The sequence below is a fragment of the Harpia harpyja genome, chromosome 14 (assembly GCF_026419915.1).
Source record: "Harpia harpyja isolate bHarHar1 chromosome 14, bHarHar1 primary haplotype, whole genome shotgun sequence".
In the NCBI taxonomy this organism is placed as follows: domain Eukaryota; kingdom Metazoa; phylum Chordata; class Aves; order Accipitriformes; family Accipitridae; genus Harpia; species Harpia harpyja.
The window spans coordinates 17122108-17145137 of NC_068953.1; the positions used below are offsets into that span (position 1 = coordinate 17122108).

The following is a 23030-nucleotide window of genomic DNA, read 5'->3' on the forward strand; positions in this document are numbered from 1 at the left end:
ACGCATGTGGAAAACGCACAAGTCCATCAAACTTGCCTTTGGCCTGCTTACAGCAACATTTGAAGTGAAAATGCAGTACAAACTATGTAAGAGGGACTTGCGCTTGGCTTAGCATCCAGAAATGTCTCAGGAAAAACATTTAAGATTTCCTCCAAAGTCCCCAGCCACTGTGGTTGCACCAGCAGCAGTCTCCTCTGCTCTTAGCGACTTCTTCATAAAGTCACCCTGATGGGTTGTCTGCATTTTGCCACTATTCAGCATCTAGTCCCCCATTTCCCCCTTTTCAGGCATCCAGAGTACTGCAACCATTAATGCCTGCAGTCCAAAACACGCACACCTCAGAAACCAGAGCCTTAAACTGGAGATATCTTTGGAAGGGAGAGTGGAGAGAAGGGGCAGGGAGATTAGACAGGGAGGGAAGGAAGGAAGAAGGGAAAAAAACCCAGGTAAAAATCAAAACTGCTAAAGGACAAATGCAGCTGCACCATTCCAGGTCTAGTGCATGCCCAGGCTGCAGGATGGGGCTGCAATAAATTGTCACCTCAAGAAAGAAAAAAAATGAAAGTCACAACAGCTTGGGCACTATTAATAAATTCTGGCCACTGAGTGTCTCAGCCACAAATAAAAGTCCCAGCCCTGACTTCAACAGTGAGCAGTATCTTCTAAACCAAACACAAGCAACCTGCTGTATTTAAATATTCCCGTACAGATTTATTTTGCTTTGCAAAGTAACACTGAAAAAAGTTAAATGTGTGGAAACTTGAAATGTGTTTTCTGTTGCAGCAGCCGGTTTCTCACTGCCCCGGTGAGATTAGACTCTCTGCTCGGTGTGGTGTGCATGCTTTTTTTGCAGCATCCATCCACCTGTTTTTTTTATGTGGGGAAGTTAGCTGGCTTCCAGCACAGATCCGCCCTGCACTCACAATACATCCCCCTGGGCAGCAGCAGTCGGGGTGCTGAGCTGTACCCAGCTCTCCTGCTCCAGGAGCACGCTAACATCAGCAGAGAGCACAGCTCTTCTATACTGGCACTTATGTCCACTGTGAATTGTCAAGTAAGAGATTGATATTAAACCTTCCTTAGTAAAATCACTGTAATGGAGACTGTTCATGCCCTACCAGTGATGGTTCAGCCAACATCTGAGTCTCAGTAACGTGCAAGAGCTCACTGCAACACTGACAGGCGTAATCCCGGAGGGAAGCACGACAGCAAGGAAAGAGATGCTCATGAGAGGAGCCTGACGGTATCGCGGGACGTCCCCATGACAGACCTGATCCCATCCCCACGCGTTTCATATTTGCTCAGACTTCTATGCATGTTCATTACAAAGCAGTAACCGCCTCCTTGCCAATTCTTAAATACCCAGCCTTAAAAATACCTGGCAATCAGTACGTCCAGCAGACCCAAGCAGCAGAAAATAGGTTGAAAAGCCACCACCAAACTGCTTCCCCATACTGGCCAGGTACTGGCCTGCCTTACCTCGGCCAGGGGTTTGGCTCAGTAGGATGCACAGCTGCACAGCGATTTCTGCAGCCAAGGGGAAGCAGCTGCTGGCGAGTGCACAGCAGCTTGGAGCCGAAAAGGTCAGGCAGGACGGGGCCAGGGATAGCCCCAGAGTGAGTGTCAGCCAGCCTAATTTTGTGTGTCAACTCTGAAAATTAGATAAACAATGACAAACCAGGCTTTTTAAATGAACTTGTCTCATCTCGTTCTCTTGATAAAGGGTACATTTCTCAAGTTGCAGTGTCCCACCAGACAGGTTAACTCTTTCAAAGGGGAGCGCCTCACAGAGGGTGATATAAATGATTTAAATATCTGACATGAAATTAAAAGGGCAGTGCCCCCCTGAACACACAACCCTGGTAACTCAAACTCATTGCTCACAAACCATCAATCATTTAGCCCAGTCAATTAAATTGCCATTATTCAAGGGTAAAAGTTCTGTAATTTTACCTACCCTTAAAATTCAGCAATTTGCTTTCATGGCCTTCTCCTCCAGCCTGAGGAATCTTCGTTTCTGATATTAACCCACCCAGAGCTTATTGCAACAGACTTTACACCACATCCTCAGCACGACTGCAGACACACGGGCCTTTTCCAGCACCAGGTGCCCACATGCAGCTCTGCTCTGGATCTGCTTGTCAGTATTGCTGGTAGGAGCGAGGGTGAACTGTCCAGGGAAGACAGAAGTCCCCCTGGGACACAGCCCTAATACAAGACCTGTGCATCACCCACAGCCCTGCATCTGGGCTACCCGAATCCTTTCAGCAATTTAGTCTAATGCATACATAACAGTTTACACCGCCTCTCATACACAAGTCCAGGGAAGATCAAAGCTTCGCAAGAGTCTCACCCATAAATAGGTTCCTCTGCCACTGACTATAAAATCCTTCTATCTGGATAGCACCAAGGAGGTTTAGACCAACACCGAGGTTCCTAAACACTGCCAAAGGAGAGGCAGACAATAAATAATATCCCTTAAGCAATGCTTCTGTGATTTCAGAGGACTCTCCAGGCACAAAACAAGTGAGTGTTTACTGTGAGACTGGTTTAAAAGGTCCATGAAATAGGCGGCTATGAACCTTAGCCAGGATGGCGACAAAGTACATTGCCAACATGAAATACCGGTCAGTCACAAATTTCCTTCTGAATCTGCAAAAATGACAGGGTGGTGCTTCCTGGGGCAGAGAACATGAGGGGGACGGGGAGGACACAGACAGGAACCTTAATCCCAAATGGTGTTCAGTGATACTGCTCTTTTTTGACAGCGCATCCAGATCTAACCCACAACGCTGTCATCTTGTATTTTTTTCACTGGGGCAGTGAGAGGTTAATTGGGTAGGGCAGCATGACCTACTCTGAGCTCTCCTGGAGCATATGCCATGGTCAGTACTTGCTTACTGCATTGCCCTGGTAGGAACTGCCCAGGGGCACCTGAGCCAGCACAGAGAGCTGCACCACTGCAGGAGGACATGAAGGTTAAGGGGAGGAACTTGGGAACACCATCCCGCATCCCCTTGATCTACGGGGTGGCTGTGGCTTGAGCAACAGATTGCACAGGGAGATGAGCAGTGCTGTGGCTTTCCTGCCCATGCTGCAGCTGGGCTGGAAGGGCTGTGCTTACTGCCAGGATCACAGCTAGGTGCCCCCATGGCACCACCTCAGTATCTCCTACTGCTTTGGCAACAGCAAAAGCAGCACTGAGTTCCCCGGGTGCTGCCCTCCCTCCTTTTCTCCTCCGTGGCAAGAAGAGCCAAGCCCTGACTTTCAATCCTACACGGCCAAGGCCAGTGCCAGCTGTGCCATCGAGGTACCCTGTGCTGTACTGCTCATGCGGTCTGAAGGAGCACTACTGCCGCTCCAACGCCACGGGCAGGAGAACCGGCAGAACCAGCACCGGCTATGGCCGCTGCCACAAACACTTGGGGGCTGCCTGTCGACATCCTGAAAGCCCATCTTCCCTGCAGCCAGGAGCGAGCTGCAAAGACAGACGTTAACGTAAACCATATGAATACAGAGGAGGAAGTAGGGACACCATTTGAGGGACCAAGGTCTTATGTTAACGACTACATGACACCCAAACGTAACCACAAGACCTAGCAAATTAGAAATGACAATAAAAGCCCTCATGCTTACGCAAGGTGCGTTAGGAAATAAGCAGCATTGCTGTTGGTTGCAACAGTGCCATCCTTTTAATGCTCTCTTTTACAGGAATCCTCCCAGACTGTGCAGTTAAAGGACTGTGCTCCATTTATTACAAAGAAGCACAGACAAATTATGCATTTCATTTAAAAATTTGAATTCAGCATAACAAAAACCATAATAAAAAGATCCCAACTGTTGCAGACACAGACTATCAAGACAATGGCAGTGCCCTTAGACAGCATTTCAAATACAGTTTATTAGTGTGTGATATGAAAAGGGTATTTTTATTGCATGATATAATGCAATGGGACCTTGGGCGCTCTGCAGAAGGACCTTGCACTCAGAAGTGTAATGAACCCATAGTCCAAAAAACATTATACTGTACATTAACCTATCATTAATGGCACATTAGGGCTAGGGGCATTGCACGCTTGCTGGTCAGGGCTCCATCAGGACAGTATGGAGGAAACCACAGTCTTCACAGGCTTAAAACAAATAGAGAAAATAAATATTACTGATGGCTACAGGCTGCTTTAAGGGAAGCTCACTCTCCGCTTAACATGCAATTTTGATGCCATTTTTTAAAGGGGGGAGGGAGAAGACAATGCAGCAGTTTATTAGGCAATATTAGAAATGGCACATCACTGCTTTGCAGCATTGAATGTCTCTGTGGTGCATCAGATACATCAACACAGAGCTTTTCCTGCACAAAACATGGCATCTCTGAGCACTGGGGCACCTTTTAAGAATAAAATGAAAACTGGAAACCTGCTCCCCTTCCCTGCCATCCCCCAGTCCCCGAGGACACTGGTAAGGCTTCCCTGGCAGTAAGAGTTGAGACCTAGGAAGAGCATCCTCTGACCCAGCTCTGCACAGCCCCATCGCGACCTGCAAGACACCTGGGACCTGTCTGTTTGCATCTGCACCCACTTCAACCCAACACCACCACGTTTGAGAGCCATTCGGCAGAACTCCAGCCTGTGTCTGCAGTAACTCAGCGTAAAACATGATCAAATCACGACACTTCTTGTGCTCCTGAATCAGCTGGGATGTCCCATGCCTTCCTCCACTGCAGGTGTCCTCTTTGTTTAAAGGCAAGCTTGATCAGATGGCCACAGCGCAAATGTTAAATCAGAAAGTCTGGCTGGCAGCTCATCCCTAGCTGGCTGAAGGAGCGCAAGCCCTGCAATTCTGGAAAATAAGAACTTGGCTGTAAAACAGCACACCACAGTTATCACCCCAGCTAGTTCTCCCATCGCTACCAATGTGTCTATGCTATTTACAGCTCTTGTAATTAACTGAGGGCACATACTCGAGGGAAAATTCTTGCCCATTCACATGTTTAATGGGAACACAAGTCAGACCTCCAAAAGGACAAATCCAAATCTTAGCTCTGGAGCTGTACTATCTTCCCAGGATGCCTGGAAACATGAAGTGCTGAGTAACCCAAACTACCCCGGACTGACCCTGTGTCCCCCTCTAGTGACCTCAGCACATCTAAGATTTCAACACTCTACCACTGCCTCCAGTAGTGGCGGATTTTACATCTAGAGCTCCTGCCTCCAAGGACAAGACAAACTAAATGCTGTTCTAATTATCTGTGCTAGCTATCCACAAGGCCGCTTTCTGCTCCCACAGCCAGGAATAGCAGTGAGGAATCCTCAGGCCAATACTCTACTGCTGACTCCCAAAACATTGTTAATTCACAGGCACAGAAGGTGTCAGAGTCCTCCTCAGGGGCTGCTCCATGCAGCAGGCTTCCCTCCATTGCTTGCTTCTAAGGCTTGAGTGGGGTAAAAAAATCTGAAGGCTTCAGACACTCGCATTGATCCATGGAGACACAGAATATGTACACAGGTGAAAAGAGCTTGCGGGACACTATTTAAGTGTGATCTAGCTCTTGCATCTCTTGTTTCACTTTTGCAGTTTTAGGATGTGTTTTGACCATGGGAGGTAACCCTTTAAAAAAAAAAAAAGGTGAGTGCCTGAAGTGCTTGAAACAGCAGGGGCTGGGAGGCTTAGCTTAGCATGCATGTCTAGAAAGTATGACCCCTGTGTCCCAAAGCGCCAGCAAGGTCAACCCTTGCTTTGAGAGACACTCTCCTCCAGAAATGAAGCCTCCTTGTCTCTTCCATGCAGCACCTGCAGCGATGGGACTGCATATATCAAATCACATCAAGTTTAGCCACAAAGTACCAGCTTTTCCTATGTACTTTCATGGCTGCGTTTGATCTGGGACCAAGTGTTTACTGGCCCAGTTCTCTCTCCCAGTTCCCATCCTCAGAATAGCGACTATTCAGGGCAAGCACTGCCTCTCGCTGTGCTTGGTAAGGAATTCAGCATCCCTAAGAGCCTGTTCTCGTCCGGCTGCTAGAGTGAAATCTCCCATAGCAGAGGCCAAAGACACAGTGCTTCAATAGGTCTGCAGGAGCCTGCAAAGCTGTGGGTGGCAGAGGCAGGCTGAGGGCACAGGGGCTCCAAGAGTCAGAAGACAAAGGCACCCAGAAGGTAGTGTTTTCACAGAACTTCCCACCCCCATGAGGACATCACCTGTAGCTTCTGCCAGCTCAGAGAGCAGAAAGGACCAATTTGCCTAGAGAATGGTGGGGGTAGCAAAGAGGGCCAGAAAGCTGCATCGATCGGTGGTGTTTTCTGGGCAGAGATGAAGCAAGGACAAGAACACATCCATAAGTAAAATCAAGTATCATTAGTCTCCTTGAAGTTTCTGCTCTCTTTCCTCATTCCTTATTCTGTGCAGCTAACAGCACAGCCCCAGCCTGCTAAACAGTTCCACGCAGAGTGTCGGGAAGTGGTGAGTTTTGTTTGTTGCATGGCCTCCCTAACATACGCTGTAATTAAAATGTTGATTACTAAACAGTTTAAATATATGACAGACAATGCAGTTAAAGCCTACAGTTAGGTCAATATGTGATTTAGATTTGCCATTTAAAAACTCTCATTTAAATTTTGCATACATTAATCACTACCATACTTCAATGTTCTGATATCCACCTGACTACACTATTAAAATAAAACTTGCTGCCCCAGGGAAATCCTACTTATTCTTAATTGTTTCGAGGCTTTGATGGGCTTTTAATCTAAGATTAATTTATGCAATTTTAAATAACTCTTCTTATGATTAATAAGCTTGAAAATTAAAAGGAGTCTAAAGCAATTATAATGAGCATTTGGTCATAACCTCATTAGGAGAAGGAGTGAAGGATACAGCTCTGGAATTCTTACAAGACTACAATTTAAGGTTACTTTCAGAGGAGTCAAACATAGTTCTTGAAATTGCAAAGGCAGATTAGCCTAGGTCAGTGTTAGAACTATGGCTATCCAGATTAGCACACTAATGATTTTATCCCTCTGATGATATTTAAGACAGTGAAAAGATGATACAAAATGTATCAAAGATAAATGGATAACACTACCAAGCGGTGAAGCCTTGGAGCTATATTTCTTGTTTATCCTTTTTTTTTGAGGATTCCTTTTTTTTTTCCCCTCATATTATTTATCTATTTGTAGATTAACTTTTACCAATGCACTTTTACTTGTTATATGATAAAGTTAATCACAAGTGATTTTCAGCTGGTTTAGTAGTTTTGTTGAGGCACCAAAATTCTGCTGAAATTTACAGAGTTTGTCTTTAAATATTGGCAGTCCCCAAGTGTAATGGATGGACCAAGAGGAAGAACAGCTTAACTTAAACCTGAAAACCTTAACCTGAAGAGGAACTGTCCACACATCACACCTGAATTTCCATTTTTAAACAGCAATACAGATCCTTCCATTATGATTAAAATCCTTTTTTCAACCTTCTTCTGAAGCTCTGGACATTGGCCATAGCCAAACAATGTGCTAGTGGCCCTAAAAACAGTCCTCAGAGACCTCTTGTGCACTTGACTGATGTGTCCAGGTTGGCAACTCATCACCAGACTCAGGGTCAAGAGGGAATTTTTTTTCAGGTCAGATTAGTAGGAACTAGTGCAGCTCCTCTGACTTCTATAGCGTGGACTTGACTTCAAACATCTCAATCCCCTCCTATTGCAGGACCCCAGGGTGTGCACGGGTACACACATGGGTGGGCCTGATTTTTGCTGTTCTCTTTCTGTGGCATATACTAGTCTTAAATTTACTACAGAGTTTTGGTTTTGGCTGTGGCACAGAGGAGTCTATTTGCCCATCTGCAGATCATTCTTTCCACAGCAGTTTTGCTTTTGATATTTGTTGTTAAACCGATAACTGTGCTTGGCATGCCTCTTGGTGCTTAGCTAACAAAACGAGCTAACTCCCAGCAAAGGTATTTTTTTTGTGATGACTCTTAAAAAAAACTAAGGCAACCGAAATATAATTGGAGCGTGCTTTTGCAAGTGCCACTGAGGTTAAGAAGAGCTGTAGAAGAGGAATAGAGAGAGTGGCCCAAGGCTGATAGAGTATGTCAACATTAGCAAGCTGTCGACAACAGAAGCAGATCCGCAGAGTGTAACGGTTGGTGCAGTGTTTCAGGGATGGAAGAGGTTTTACTTTTGACCAGCTCTGGTCTGGTCTGCGGACACAGCGCCCATTAGTAGCTGGAGCTCATTAGGTGTGTGCCTGGAGCACATCTTCTGGTTTGGTTTCATTTGATATTGATTCAATTCATGAGCTTCAAGACCTGTCTGTGATGAGAATGAAAGAGTGGTAGCTCTGAAAGAGCTGGAGATTCACACCAAAAAGGCACACCTGACCTGAACTCTAATGTTAATGTAGACGTACCTGCAGAAGTGTCTTCAGTTCATGTATCACTGCAAGCACAGGAACAGTCTCGCTGACACCAAATAGAGCTAGTCGGACATTGAAAGTTGATATAATATTTCCTTCAAACAGACACTAAGCGTTCCCCTGGACTGGGAAAGAAGGGTAGAAAAAACGATTGTTGTCTCCAAGTTTTGAGAAACTGGTTTCTACTGACAGGGAAAAAGGAAAGAAAATCACTAAGCTGGAGTAAACGGAAACAATCTCCTAAATGTTTTTCACCCAAACCTTGGAGTAAAAAATGCTGTGTGCATACACATGTCTGCAAACATATACACTCTAATAACAGCAACTAACAAACCAAAAAAAACCCAGAAAATGATCTGGCTGGAAGCAAAAAGGGAGAATGAAACAGCCCGCACTTCGCTAGCATTTCCATGATGAAGTTTCTGCAAATGAACAAGTTGTTTCTAAAAGTACCCCGTACGATCATATTGCATTACATGCCTACACACCGTCTGTATCTAGTGCAAAATAACATCCTCATGTTTGCCAGGTTTAGTAAAGAGACTAAATAAAGCAAGTTGTAAATGATCAAACATGAACATACTGTCAAATCACCCCGTCTCAGGAGCCGAAAAAGCACAGGTATGAAACAACGTCCGAATAAACATGCGGAGCCCTGCTGAAAACACAGAGAAGAAAGCAAAATATATCACCGCTAGTTGGCTTGGGGGAAAAAAAAAAATTCCTTTGAATCTCTCACAAGGTCACTGAACAAACGACCGAGGCCACGAAAACCATTTCCATTCTCAGACTTGTATTTTAATGCCACCATTCCCTACCGGGAGCCTTTCCCCGGTGGAAACCCCGGCTCTCTCCAGCCGTGCAGGCAGACGCCGGCGGAGCCATCCCGATTTACACCAGCCGAGCGTTTACCCCAGCATCTCCCATTAAATCCGAACAGGCAGATGCACATTTATGGGACAATGAACTTTTCCACGGCTGCGGCTCGTCGTGCTTTGCTATTACGGCCTTAATAAACCTGCACATTCCCGTGCTGCGGCAGCTGCCTTGGGTGGGAGCACGAGCAGCCGGCTCCGGAGGAGAGGCCGCAGCTTAAAAAAAAAAAATAAAAAAAAATCATGTTTAATTTAAAAATTAGAAACTGGAGCAGGCTGTGAGCACAGAGGTTGATTGAAACAAAATTTAAATTCCTGTCAAGCCCATTTAAACACAGGGGCCCTTCATAGACAATTAGCTGCTCCCTGTGAATGCTGAATAAACTCGGGCCTGGTCACTGTTAGAAGAGAGCAGGCCTACTGTGAGGAGCTGGAAAAAAATTAACTAAAATCAGGCTGTATGAAATATTTAGCCTCCCAGTTTATCACAGGGGTTTGGAAGTGTAAACAAGACAAAAATCGATTCCTCGGTGCCCTCCAATCAATCCCCCAAAATGGTTAGGGCATCTGTTTCTGCTAAATTTTGTTTACTCTGGCAGATTTGCCTTAATTGCAGTTGTTTATCTCCCATTGTCCCCGGGGCCCTAATCTCCCGATTACTAATACTTAACACTCATTTCACATCTAAAGCTACTTCTAATCCTCAACAGGTTTCTGGGGCTCTTAAAATTATTGAAACGAGGGAGACGGGAGATGCAACCTCTTTGTGAAAGGCACATTTTCTTATCTACTACCAGCTGGGTCCAATCATCACCAGGGATGGCTGCAACAAAGGTGCTAAAAGGCTCTTTCACAGGCACTGCTGCTCCGCTGGGATTCAGCGGATAAAAAAGAGCTTTGATGGAAAAAAAAAAACCCCAACAAGACACCCCCCCCCCCCCCCCGAACAAGAGGGCTATAACAGTCCAGCCAAATAAAGTTACTGTCATAATCAAATGCTGTCAATCACAATGAAAATCCAATTAAAAATCTTTCAGTGCAGCCCTCTTAAGTAGAAAAATGTCCCCCTATTTATATGCATTTTTGTCAACCGCACAAATCAGAAAGTAGTATTAATTGATTTTTTACTACTTTAGGCCCTGATCCTCCAGCTGAATTTCTGCGGATGCAAGAATCAACCGGCACAAATCTGATTAAGGGATTTGAGGCATAATGCACACAGGTCACTAAGAAGCCATATCTCTATCTCCTGCTTTATACTCTGCTTATTCATAGGCAATTATTACACTTATTTAATACTGCAGGAGCATCTTGAGGTGCTAATCGCAGTACAGACCCACAAGTAGCTGGTACTACACAAATGCCAGCAATTTTAATCAATGCAGTGTGTTTGAATTAAATGTAAAATTCCTGTTTCATTACACAAATAAATATCGTACATAGATTTCAACAGTTGCCTGTTAGAGCAAATTCCTTCATGAATTTGGAATGAACAGGAAGGAAAATATTCTGGGAATTAAAGATATGGCTCTTACTTTGGAACAGGTTACAGATTTTTTTTTCTTTAAATAAATATGTAGGGAAGACAGATGACAAAAATATCAACAAGACAAATGCACAACTTCTCTATGTATCATAACTGAAAGATTTGCAATTCTGCTATCAAAATGAGCGAGATGTAAATATTTGTCTCTGTGCCTGGAGAACTACAGAACACCCAGAAGTGCCAAATGAAACATTTGCTCAAATTAAACTGCAAAGCCCAGGAGACTCAAGTAACCAAAAATATTAACTGTATCACTCTAAGCTGTTGCCAATTTGTTTTTGTCCAATTTCCTTAGATTTTCAATAGTTCTTCGAGCCAACTCAAGTTACTTCTTTCAACATTTCACTGGAAAGTGCTAGTGTATTGCACTGCTTTAGGGCACGTTAGAAAGTCTGATCTTCACGTTTTCTGTAAAAAGTCAGTGGTCATATGAGCAACGGGACTGCAGAAGACAGTGAATTAATATAACACCTTAAAACACTAATGCTCACAAGTTAACCTTGTCACAATCTTAGTCTTCTGTAATTGCTGGATTTAGTGACACTGATAGAATGTATTTCTCCATTTTGATAGCTGATTTCTCAAGCGACAAAGAACAAATCATACACCTAAGGACAGAAACGTCTTTTTTTTTTTTTTTTTTTTTTTTTTTTTTTAAAGACAGAGGGAAAGAGAGAGAGGGAAAGACCCATAACCCACCTTTCCCCATTTCAGCTGAGTGGGCAATAGGTTGAGCAATGCAGCCACCTGAAAGAATACATATTTTTTTCTCCAACTCTTGACCTACCCTGAGCGAGGAAGATAATGACACACAGTAAGTAACAAGAGCATCCTGAGCCCCAGTGTGAAATCCTAGTGTCAGTGAAGTCAGTATAAATTCTGACATCGCCTCCAGTGTATCCAGGATTTGATCCAGAACTCTTTGTCCACTGTATGTCTGAATTGATAGATTGAAGATATACACTTAAATATTTATCATATATATTTAACGGTTGGACTCAATGATCTTAAAGGTCTTTTCCAACCTAAACGATTCTATGATTCTATATTTACAACGGCTAAAATACTTGGCTCTGTACTTTTTTCGTTGGGAAATGAGGAGAGCGCCCTTTCCTTCACATCTGGCATGTGTTTTGGTGTCTGTCAGAATTTCTCCTTGTCATGGGGTGAACAACTGGGATCATTGTGACAGAGGAGAGCCTAAATGTTTGCAAACAAAGCTATCCATCACAGGCTCAAGCATGGACAATTTTATGCTGGACAAATCATCACTGATAGGAGATCCTGTACTGGCTCAGGAAAAAAAACCCTAACGCTTATAAGTAGCCAAAGAGGGAAAATTCTTGGCTCACTGCGATCCACCAATGACACGTAAACATCTAGATAGGTGCAGACAGAAAATATTTATCTGTAAAGCTGTCTTCACAAGATTTACAGGATGTGTTTGTGAAAAACAAAGTGCAGATGGCCCTCTGGTCTTTCCCAAAAGTTAACACCATCAAAAAACCCAACCTGTACAGCCATCTCTGGTACTCAGTCAGTGATGCCACTGCTATAATGCAAAAGCCAAATTAGCTGCTGGGGGAAATCTCTTTTATTGACAAACATAAGTGGCAGTATTTCATTGGCTTTATTCTGAAGGTTTATATGAAAATCCAGGTAGGATTATGCTGATCCTCCATTTGTTTGTTTAAACCATAAAAGTGTTTCCTAAAACAATGGTTTAACAGAATGAGCTGCAAACAAGTTTAGCTCTACCTGGTAAGAAGTGCTACTGTCCAGACCCTCTAGAATATAGCTACTTAAAATATAATTTTTATATATATATAAATATATATAAATATAATAAATATTTATAAAATAAAATTTAAAGGCTTTGCATTTTTAATTTCCTATGCTTGTTGGAGATGGGGGAAGAGCCATCCAGAATCCATTTTTGAGAGTCTGTAATATCTTGACACATATCTTAACACATTTAAATATACAAATGGTCTATCTGAAAAAATGCCCATTGTAACTAATGAGATCAGGGTGCCTGGTCTAAATGCTATTCCTGAAATGGAGAGAAGTATTGCTGAATGCATAGGAATGGGAAATTTCAAAACTGCACTAGGCATTAAAATAAAAAGCCCCAAAGAACAACATGTTTTCCAGCAGGTCAGTGGTTTTGACACGGATGATGTACAATTTATCATACAATCTTCTAAATTAATAAAACACCAACATAAAAAGCATCAGTTATTTAAACTTAAAAAAGGAGAAAAGCTAGTAGTTTTACTTAAAATTGGGAGACTTGAACAAAAATTCTTAGATCCGTGCAAAAGTAATCAAGTGCAGAAGGTGACTGTATCCTTGGCCAAAAGCATTGCCTCTCCCTGCCCAATACTTTCCTTGAGAAATCCAAGCAGCATCCTAAAAACTGTACTTTTATGCATCCTTGGGAAAGCATAAAGGAATAACTGCTACGTGCTTGACATTTGGTATTTCAAATACAATTTCTTTAAGTAAATCGCTTTCGTTTAAATAGCCTTATGTAGCATGGTAGAGTTCAATGCTGTATTAACAAAAAACTCGACAAGAGACTTCAACAATTCTGCTGGTTTTCTGAAAAGCGGATACAATCTGCAAAATAAAAAGGCCAAGCTTCCAGCTAAAGAAGAGATTTTAAACAATTACCAAAGCAGGATAGTGATATCATAAAGGCAATTTCTGCGCTAGCTTGTTTTCTGAAACTCTCTTTGCCTCTGAACAGCTAGAACAGATAATAACTATTAGTAAATCAAACTCCTGCAATATCCAGCTGTGTCTCACACATTTACATACAGATAGAATGGGTATATGTTTTTAATATGTATGCGATACGTACTTTTACCACAGCTGAAGTGCATGCTACAAAGGAGGAGGAGAATGGGAATGGAATCAGCATGAGATAATAAAGTGGCCTAGATAAAGTATTAGCCAGCGATTGATCTCAAACAGGGGATGTTGCTTCTCTCTGACCTGATTACTTACTATGCATAGATTCCATTAAATAGAGCTTAGAATGGAAAGCTTCTGAAAAATACCGTAAATACAGTCAGATCTACAGCTTCCTGAGCCAAACGAGCCCACAGATGCCTACCCATACACTCAGCACAAGTAGGAGTTTAAACCTTACCCGTAGCGCCACATCACAACTGCTAAATATACATGCATGTCTGCATGTCCCTGGGAGCCAGGCTTGTGATGCCAGAAAACTCCATGTTTTAGATGAAAACAGGGAGTTCACGGAGGGGGGAATCTTTATACAGAAGAATTGTTGAGATTTTCCTTTTCTTGTTGGAAGGGGAGAGAGGAGAGACAGAGGAATATGCTAAGATGTTGTACAGTCTTCCCTGGTGCTGAAACAGAAGTACGTTCAATTTAATTGACTGTACGCCCTTCTCTTCTTAAGAGGGAACAAACTGGAGACAAAAGAGCAGACACTGTAAGCACAAGCTTCAGAATAACCACTGGTGAATTATAAAGATTGTTCCTTTCCTTGGATGGACAATTTTCCCATTGCTTGCTGAAATTACTTTTTTTTCACTCCTGTGGAACAAGTCTGTTAATTTGAAATACTTTGAAACAATTAAATCATTGATTATGTATACAGAGAGCAACTGATGTATCTTGTTTTGTGGATGGGTATATGGAAGAAGGGGCATAGTGAGCGAGGGTAAATACAGGAACCTGATTTATGCCAGCTGTTATGGAAATTCAGTGTTCGCTTGCACAAGAATATCTATGGTACTAGAAAGCCTGACTTTATATAGGAATTTCATACAGCCTTGGCTTTGGCCCTATTTTCTGACAAAATGTGCATAGTGACTTCTATAAAAAAGGGCTTCCTAACATGATAGACAGGGTAAATCCATCCCTGATGTAACCCCGTGACTTCACTGGAGTTGCCAATCTGGCACTCCAGGTATTGTTAGTCGGCTCTTAAAGTGCATTTAACAATTCACTGATTATCAGGAGAGTAGAAAAAGATTGATGTTCTGCTCCCTTCATTTTGCTTTCAGTCTTTAATTATACTAAATTGGTTACAAAATAGTGACTTCCAGTACGGTTAATGTCCATAGGGGAGAAAGCCGGCACTCCACTGTTTTGTCTGAAGCTAACAATGATTACGCGTTACACCTTTCATCCTTGCTAGTACATTTCTTCTAAATAAAAAAACCCAAACCAAACCCAATGAACAAGGTGAAATCCTGCTCTCATTTAACTCAACAGTAAGCTGACCTTGACAAGTCCAGGATTTCACTGATAGTATCTGCATCACTCTCCCCACTCTGATAGTTAACAGGGTGATATCCGTCAGAATTACAACAGAGGTTTCAGAAACAGATGATGTGGAATTAGGATATTGTGGTGAGCAATTCTAGAATTCAGAGGACGTGTAACAGCTTCTGTTCTGGCCCTGTTTTCCAACAAAGTATGGTAATTTATATACACATATGTATATGTATGTACAGATACGCTGTGTGTATATAGATATATTATGCTAGTGTATATATGCATATGAGTTTTATAAATAAAGTGCTCCTTGACAAGACTGCGTAAGTGCAAGAATGTAAAGGGCTTGACTGGCGAGCAACCACTGAGCTAATAGTGAGTCTGTTACAGAAAAGCACAGGGTGCTCTGGTCCCCTCAGGCTGGGGGAGGGAATTTAGGGCAGCTTATGAGGGTCAGCCACATTGCAGGCAAGGACTGGGTCACTTGATTTCAGCAGCCATCTACCTCATGCTTTAGTACGTTGTTGCAAGTTCATTTATAATCGAATAGAAAGTAGCATGAGGGGAAAAATGCATTAAACAAAAGATTTTGTTTAAAAAGTAGGAAGGCTTTTTTTTTTTTTCCTGCGCTGCTATAATTTTAAAATTATTTTACAAAATACCTCCTTAAAAGGAGACTAGCACACTCCAGGGCATGTAGTTGTAAAGATAAATCTGTGCACTTCCCTGGTACTGCAGGCACTCACCCTTTGGCCTCATTTTTATGACTCTACACCCTGGAGTGGTGTTATTGCTTACAAACATACATATATACTTATGGGGGTATGTGCAATCTGCAGATGTTTTATTTATAAGTGGCAGGCCTATTGCATCACCGAAACATGAATTTACAAACAGATATAGGTTTTATGAAACCCTATTCCATTGTTTTAATAGCTAAGCTATCCAGCCATAGCATAATAGTGCACAAGGTAAATGTGTCTACATCTCTAGAACCTGTTCCAAGTTTTCTCAGATGTGACTAACTGCAAGAATTTTCCAACCATCAAAAGTTAATAAAAAAGACAAAATAAGGCAGTGTAAGCCTTTCATATGAAACACACACCACCGCAAAGTGGAGGGGCTCTGATAAACTTTAAGGCCTCATTTTACCAAGGTATTTAAGCAGGTGCCTAAATTCAAATGTAGATCTATTGAAGTTAATATCCTTAAAATTAGATTCACAGTTAAATACTTTACTAACCAGGATCTAAATTGAGACTAGTCTGGATTGTGAGATACCTGCCCCAGGGCACCTTCAGAGATTAGCCTTTAACTAGAGAATAGCTGCAATAGAAATACTTGTTTATGCTACTTGCAGTTCGCAGCATGTAAGCAAGAAATGAGACGATGCAAACGTCCTTACCTTGTTAAAATCTGTTAAAATTATTCCTAGATATTTAATGCACAGAAAATAAATTATGATGATTTTTAGGAAGCCTCCAAGTTACAGGAAACACAGCATATAAAGAAAAGCAATGAAACATTTAAAAATCAAAGATATTTGATGTGAGTCAGAGGGGACTACAACTCTTATCTACCATGTAACTTACTGTAAACATTTGTAATAATTGTTTGAGATAGTATTTTTCTAGCTGCTTAAAAACAGTCAAAACAGCACTCTGCACTAAATGCACAGACACAAGGGACCAGCTTGAGAGCAGGTACCCTATTATTGCCTTACTGAAAAAATGACAATTGCAAGGAAAAGAAGTGGTCTCTGAGCTCAGATTCCAACACTGAGAGCCCTTCTATGGATAGACGAAAGCTACTTATTAACTCAATCTTCTGTAGCCAATCTAATTTCATTTTACATGAATACAAGTGAAAAGTGGCTCCTGCATTTCATTAAAAATACACTATTTTGACCATATCCTCTGTTTTCAATCTTCAGATTTTGAAAGGTTAAGACTGGCAAATGATGACAAAGAGAGACCTACATTAAGCTGTAATCCCTGGACATACAAACTGAAAAAACTGTGTATTAAGCATCAAAATGGTTTTGATTGAAACCTGATACTGGCTGTGGAAGTTCTGTATTAATTCCCCAAATCACAAGTGAAGTTTTGGCCATGATGAAGGTAACAGCAAAATACTCATCAACTTCAGTGGAATCGTAATTCCACTTTTAGTTTGTGTGCTCTCTGTAAATATGTAATTGCTGCACAAGCCAGAAAGAGTTTAGATTTAAATTTGTACATACTGAAAAATGTAGAAAAAAATGGATACACTTCTATATACATGAATATAAAGTATTCACAGACAAATACATACGGAGGGGCTGTGAAGTTTCACTTACCATTAAATCTTCAGGTGCTGGCCTTTCCTTTGGTTGCTTTTTCATGCTATGTGTCATAAAACAGAATGTTCATATATAAGCAACTGCTTATTTATTCTACCTGCTTAAATACTGAAAATGCCCTCTTTTGACACAGAGTGAAGAATTTAAATGTATTTCTTAACCGTATCATGTGTCAATGGAAGACAAGGTTCCTAACAGTCACCAAAATGTTAATGGATTTCTTCCTTCCCTCCCATCCCTTCCCTTACGGGATGTAGTGGTCTGCACTGTTTGTAACCATGGAAGTGTATAAATATAGAGATCACTGGAAACCAGTCAGCTCAGAAGGCACAGTAAGTTGATTCTCGTTTTGCTAGGGATTATTACATAGCTCGACGTAAAGTATTATACAAACAGGTGGGAAATTTAACTCTAACACTAAACAGCTTCAGGAGAACGCACAATACCCTGGGGTTTCTACCTTAATTTTTCCACATTTATTTCCATTACACTGCAGGGTGATAGTTCATTACACAGCATTAACCTGTTTATAAGATCATGTTTCTCATCCAGATAGTCCTAGTTTTCTGTGCAACAGGTGCAATTAGCTATTGAAGGCTGTGCTTAGCTGCATGAAGGAACACAATAACATGGCACAGAGGTGACCATCAGGAGCTGCCTACTGACTAATTGGATTACATCCAAACAGCCAGCGTTTATGGCGTAATTGGCATAAAGTCATAAAGTCTGATATGCCGTTCACTTGACATCTCTAATACTCATAAGGAATAGATTGCTTAAATAGTATATAGTTTCTTCTTAGTTGCTTTTTTTAAACAGTAGTGCCTCCCACTAAAAAGTACAGCCAATATAACACTGTATCTAAAATACTAGATGATCTGTGCTGTAAATTGGAAGTATGAACGATACAATTTACCTTCCCTACAAATAACTACAAGCATCAAATAATACAGGCATTAGCAAGTAATGCAAGCTGTCTGACGAGTAGGTTGGTAGCAGTTCTAATCTGACAGTCCAAAGTAGCTGCATCCCCAGGGAAAATAAGGCTATTAGCCACCATCAGTTATGCTTCAGTTTGACATCTGTGGAAATTTTAACACAGGTTATCCCTCCCTCTGCCTCAATGAGAATTTTTTTAAAACAGTCTGTCATCAATTTTTTTGCAAGGATAAAAAGCATAGACCTCCACACGCATCAGGTAGTTGCGCTGCAGAATCCTCCAAATAGCGCTGCTCTTAGTAAACTGAAACTATTCAAAACAGAAGCCTGTGTTACACAAACTTTAATTATTTAGTTACTTTAGTTAACCAATAATCAGACTGCTTTTTGTGCCTGTATTATTTGTTACAAACTATGTCAGTCTTGAGAGGTACTTTCTCCTACGTTATGTATTCAAAATTCGATTTTATTAGGCGACTTTTGCTGCAGTGGTCCTGGCATACATTACAGAACCTGAAAGCGCTGTGAAGCCCAACCTATGGATCTGCGTGGGGCCGAGGACTTCAAGGAGGACGCATCCCTGAAGCAGGATTCCCTCTCGGCCACACGGCTGCAGCTTGCAGTAGCACACACTGAGATGGCTCCATCTGATTTAGCACAGCTGAGCATCCAGCTCTGGAAGTGCACGTTTGCAGAAGGGATGTTTCTCCATCAAACACATTGTATTTTTACAGAATTCAAGCTTATTCCTTCTGCCATACATAAATGGCTGACCCCGGTTGTTTTTTTTTTTGGAGGCGTGGGGGGGATGCAACAGTTAAAAAAAAGATTTTTCCCTTCACTTTGTTTCTTTAGGATAGCTTACCCTCAAGATTTCTATTCTCTAATCACTCAAGAACTGTACTTTTTAGTCTACAAATTCCTCCTCTCCCCAATCCTCCTTTAATTTAAAAGGTTTTCAATGAACTATTCAGTTTTAAGGAAAGAAAATATACCCAGTGGTGTGTTTTAAAATACGACTCTCCGTAAAAATTACTTACTGAAAAGCCAATGAATTAATCAAGGCCGCTTGCCTTTTTAAATATTGAGGCAATTTTATAAGTAGTATTTTTAAAAGCCCTGAACAATGATATTATACACATGAGTCTTTGTGGCCTATTTACCCCCAGATGAATTCTTGGGAGTCTCAGTGCACAAGACTGCACCCACATTCAGGGCAGGTTTATTAAAACAGGAAAAACCCTTGTAAGTACTTTTACGACCCTTTGTGTAAATAACGTTTACATAATTTAAACAGTTTGCTTAGCTTTGCTGCCCCATCTGCCCAAGGCCCCCAAGTCCCTCTTCTCCCAGAAAGGATGCAAGGAAAGCCATAAGGTCTCACAGAGCTGCAGAGTTAATGGCATGTATCATTTACATTGAGGGCATGGCATGTTTGCAAACTGAGCTTACCATTGAGTGATGAAGTGTACAAATGGCTCAGAGAACTCCCCGGCTGGAAGGACGGGCGATTCCTGGGATTGGATTGAAACAAGAAGCAGAGTCAGAAGGAGAGAAGATAATTTTTTTTATAAGGAGAGTAATATAACAGCAACAACAAAACAAATGGGAAAAAAGGAAAAAAAAGCAAGGAAATGACAAAGCCCCCTTTTCACACAGAGAATTTGAGGGAGAAAGGTACAAATTCTTCTGAGAATGTGTTATAAAACACTGAATTTCAACTAATGAGTATTACACAATGGGTAAAAACATGTGGAAAGACACTGAGGGGAGGTGAAAAAAGGACAATGATAGCCACAGGGTAAAAAGGAAGGTAGGGAAAGTGTAAATGAGAAATTAATGATTATTTAAGTAACACACAAATGGTCTTGTAATTAACAAAGAGCTGTGAAATTATTCTTGTGTTGACCTTTGTTTCTTTCACTTGCATTTGCTATTTATTTACACTCATGTTTATTTACACTTATTCATTTTAGAGGCTGTCCTCATATGTTGTCTGTTCTAGATTTAAAAGGCGAAAGAATTTTTAAGAGGAAAAAAATGCAGGATTTACCAGTCTAGCGGTAGAAAATAGCCACCCAATATTTATGAAAGAAAAAAAAAATTAAGAGCACAAGAAAAAAAATACAAACAGGGAACAAACAACATCACCATTTGCAAAGAAGGGCTTTACGAATTTAGGAGTTTTTCCAAGAATGACAGAGAGCTCCACTGTGTTTATAGTGTAACAGCTCAGGATGTAATGAAATTACACTGCAGAGTACTTTAACAGTGTCATCTCATTAGACCTACAGTTGGAACAAGAGAGCCACATAAAACAGGCAGCTGCAAATGACTCCATTCTCATCTATTCTCATTTGCTATTAAAAATACCTTTCGGCGGCTTTTTTCCTCCCTGACATCCCTACACAAAGTACCCTGCAAAGTATGATACATGCACCTATTTAAATTAACAAAGGAATGACTTATTTTAATCTCACTGTGCTTTGGAGTGCTTTGGCCATTTGGATGAGCAATATATCATTACATACAACCTTCCAGCGCTGCAGGCAAGAAACTCAGAGCGTGCAGCATTTGGTGGGAGCCAAACAATTTCTCTAGCACACAACTGTGTCAAATGCATGCATGTATTCATTATTGAGAATGCGAGGAAATAGCTTTGATGTAGTGGAAAAAAGAAGATGATAAAAGCACCTCTGCAATGTGTGTGCCATTATCAATGGTGGCAGATAGACACAACTGCAGAGCCTCCTATGTGATTAGTAAATATACATATAATTGCTGTGGCCAATTATCAGAAAAATGAGATCGGTAATTACAAGACAGAAAATTAACTAGAACTCTTATTAAGGCTTTGTTTCCAATTCCAACAATTGGAAACTGCTGGAAAATACAATTAAATCAAAAGTAACTGAAGAGTAAAAGGAGAAGCCAAAATTGCTTTACAATTTTCAAAGACTTCTATTAAATACAAGGAGCGTTTGATATAACATGCCCAAATTCTCTTTGAACTTAGACTGGGTGAGGGAGAGGTTATTGTTTCTAAACTTATAAATGACATCAATATAGGAAGGTTTCCACTGGAGAGTGGAAGGAACACAAGGAAATAAGCAGTGCAATTAAACTTTCTCCACTTCAAAGAACTGCGCATGAAAATTACTCGTATTAATACAGAAAATGCAGAGCAAAATGTCAGGCTTGCTTATACAGCGTGGAGCCAGGCAGGTTTTACCTCTCCCCAACATTTTCTCTTATCCGGCAGAGCCTTCCTGGGCTTGCACCTTCAGGGGCAAAAGCTGCTTTCCCAGGTGGGACAGACTCAAAGCAGAACGGGTAGGAAATGAACTTACCATCACCATCTTCCAGTATTAAAAGGGTGGCTACAAAGAAGATGGAGACTCCCTTCTTACAAGGAGTCACATGGAAAAGACGAGGGGTAATGGGTACAAGTTACTCCTGGGTAGATTCCGACTGGACACCAGAGGAAAATTTTCCCAGTGTGAACAATCACCCATTGGAACAATCTCCCCAGGGAAGTGGTGGATTCCCCAACATTGGACACTTTTAAGATTCGGCTAGACAGCATGCCAGGCCATCTTGCCTAGACCGTGCTTTTGCCAAGAAAGGCTGGACCAGATGACCCTTGAGGTCTCTTCCAACCTGGTATTCTACAATTCTGTGAAATACCCTGGGCACATATTACAGACCATTTTGAAAACTACAGGGCAAAGCTATCAGAGCCCATTCCCCAGGGAACTGACTCTGCCCAGCAATCTACCCCCGCTGTTTATTCTAAGTACAATGCAAGTGAGGAGCTTGTTACAAACGTCCCCGTAATGGGGCTGCCAGCTCGGATCAGTCCATGCTGGGGAACAGAATAGGCATACGGCACTTCACACTAATTTGGTAGGTGATAATTTCTGCAATCACAAAGATATGACGGACCCATAACAGAGTGAAACTTCATTATGAGAGGGGAGGAGAAGCTGATGAACCGCTCTGAAGCCACCAGCATTTCTCTTTGGCTATCCCAAGCTAAGCTGGCATCAGGGTTCATGCAGGCAAGGGAAGAAGTTGCTCCAACGGCAGTATTATCGCCTTGACCACACAGCTCCTGTACTGCATCACAGCCAGGAGACAAGGTGCTCCTGCACAAGCGTGCAAGAAAATTTCGCCTGGATAAAAGTAAATGTTTTTTGGGTTTTTTTTGGCACATTTTTCTGTACAATGCAGGTATTTCAACCCCATCCAGGCCTACTCTTTTCTGCTGTAGACATGTCAGTCATGGCCATGCCTTGGTTGGTTTGCTCTCAGGAGCTCAGGAAAAGATTGTGGGTGGGTGGGTGGGTGGAGATGAACACCAACTGGATCTCAGTATGAAAACTAGATGCTTTAATGCAGTCTTCCCAAGGAGTTTAGAGTGGATGCCCACAAATTTATTGGCTATTTGCCTGACAAATTGAAAGCCTTTTGGGAGAGTGCATCAATCTCAAGGAAATACTTGCTGGCAAGTGTGTTTCAGGGCAAAAAGGTCAGTGCAGACAAAAAGCTTAATCTCACTCCTGTACCTATGAGCCAATTGTTGCTTTACAGCAGAAGTAAGATAAAGGAGGAGGTGGAAGATTTTGGTTTTAGCTGAACCAGGAAAGTACAGACCCTCAAC

The 23030-nt window shown here is 41.7% G+C and overlaps 1 protein-coding gene across 6 annotated transcripts in view; it reads right to left on the reverse strand.

Moving 5' to 3' along the window:
• The window catches only part of MAP2K5 (mitogen-activated protein kinase kinase 5), a 142214-nt gene that overhangs the window by 7781 nt on the left and 111403 nt on the right, over positions 1-23030 (reverse strand). For all 6 annotated transcript variants that reach the window (XM_052808881.1, XM_052808878.1, XM_052808877.1 and 3 more), the window contains 2 exons: positions 19820-19881; positions 17426-17471 (listed from right to left, as the gene is read on the reverse strand). In XM_052808881.1, the coding sequence (XP_052664841.1) occupies positions 17426-17471; positions 19820-19881 (108 nt within the window). The remainder of the gene's footprint in view (positions 1-17425; positions 17472-19819; positions 19882-23030) is intronic.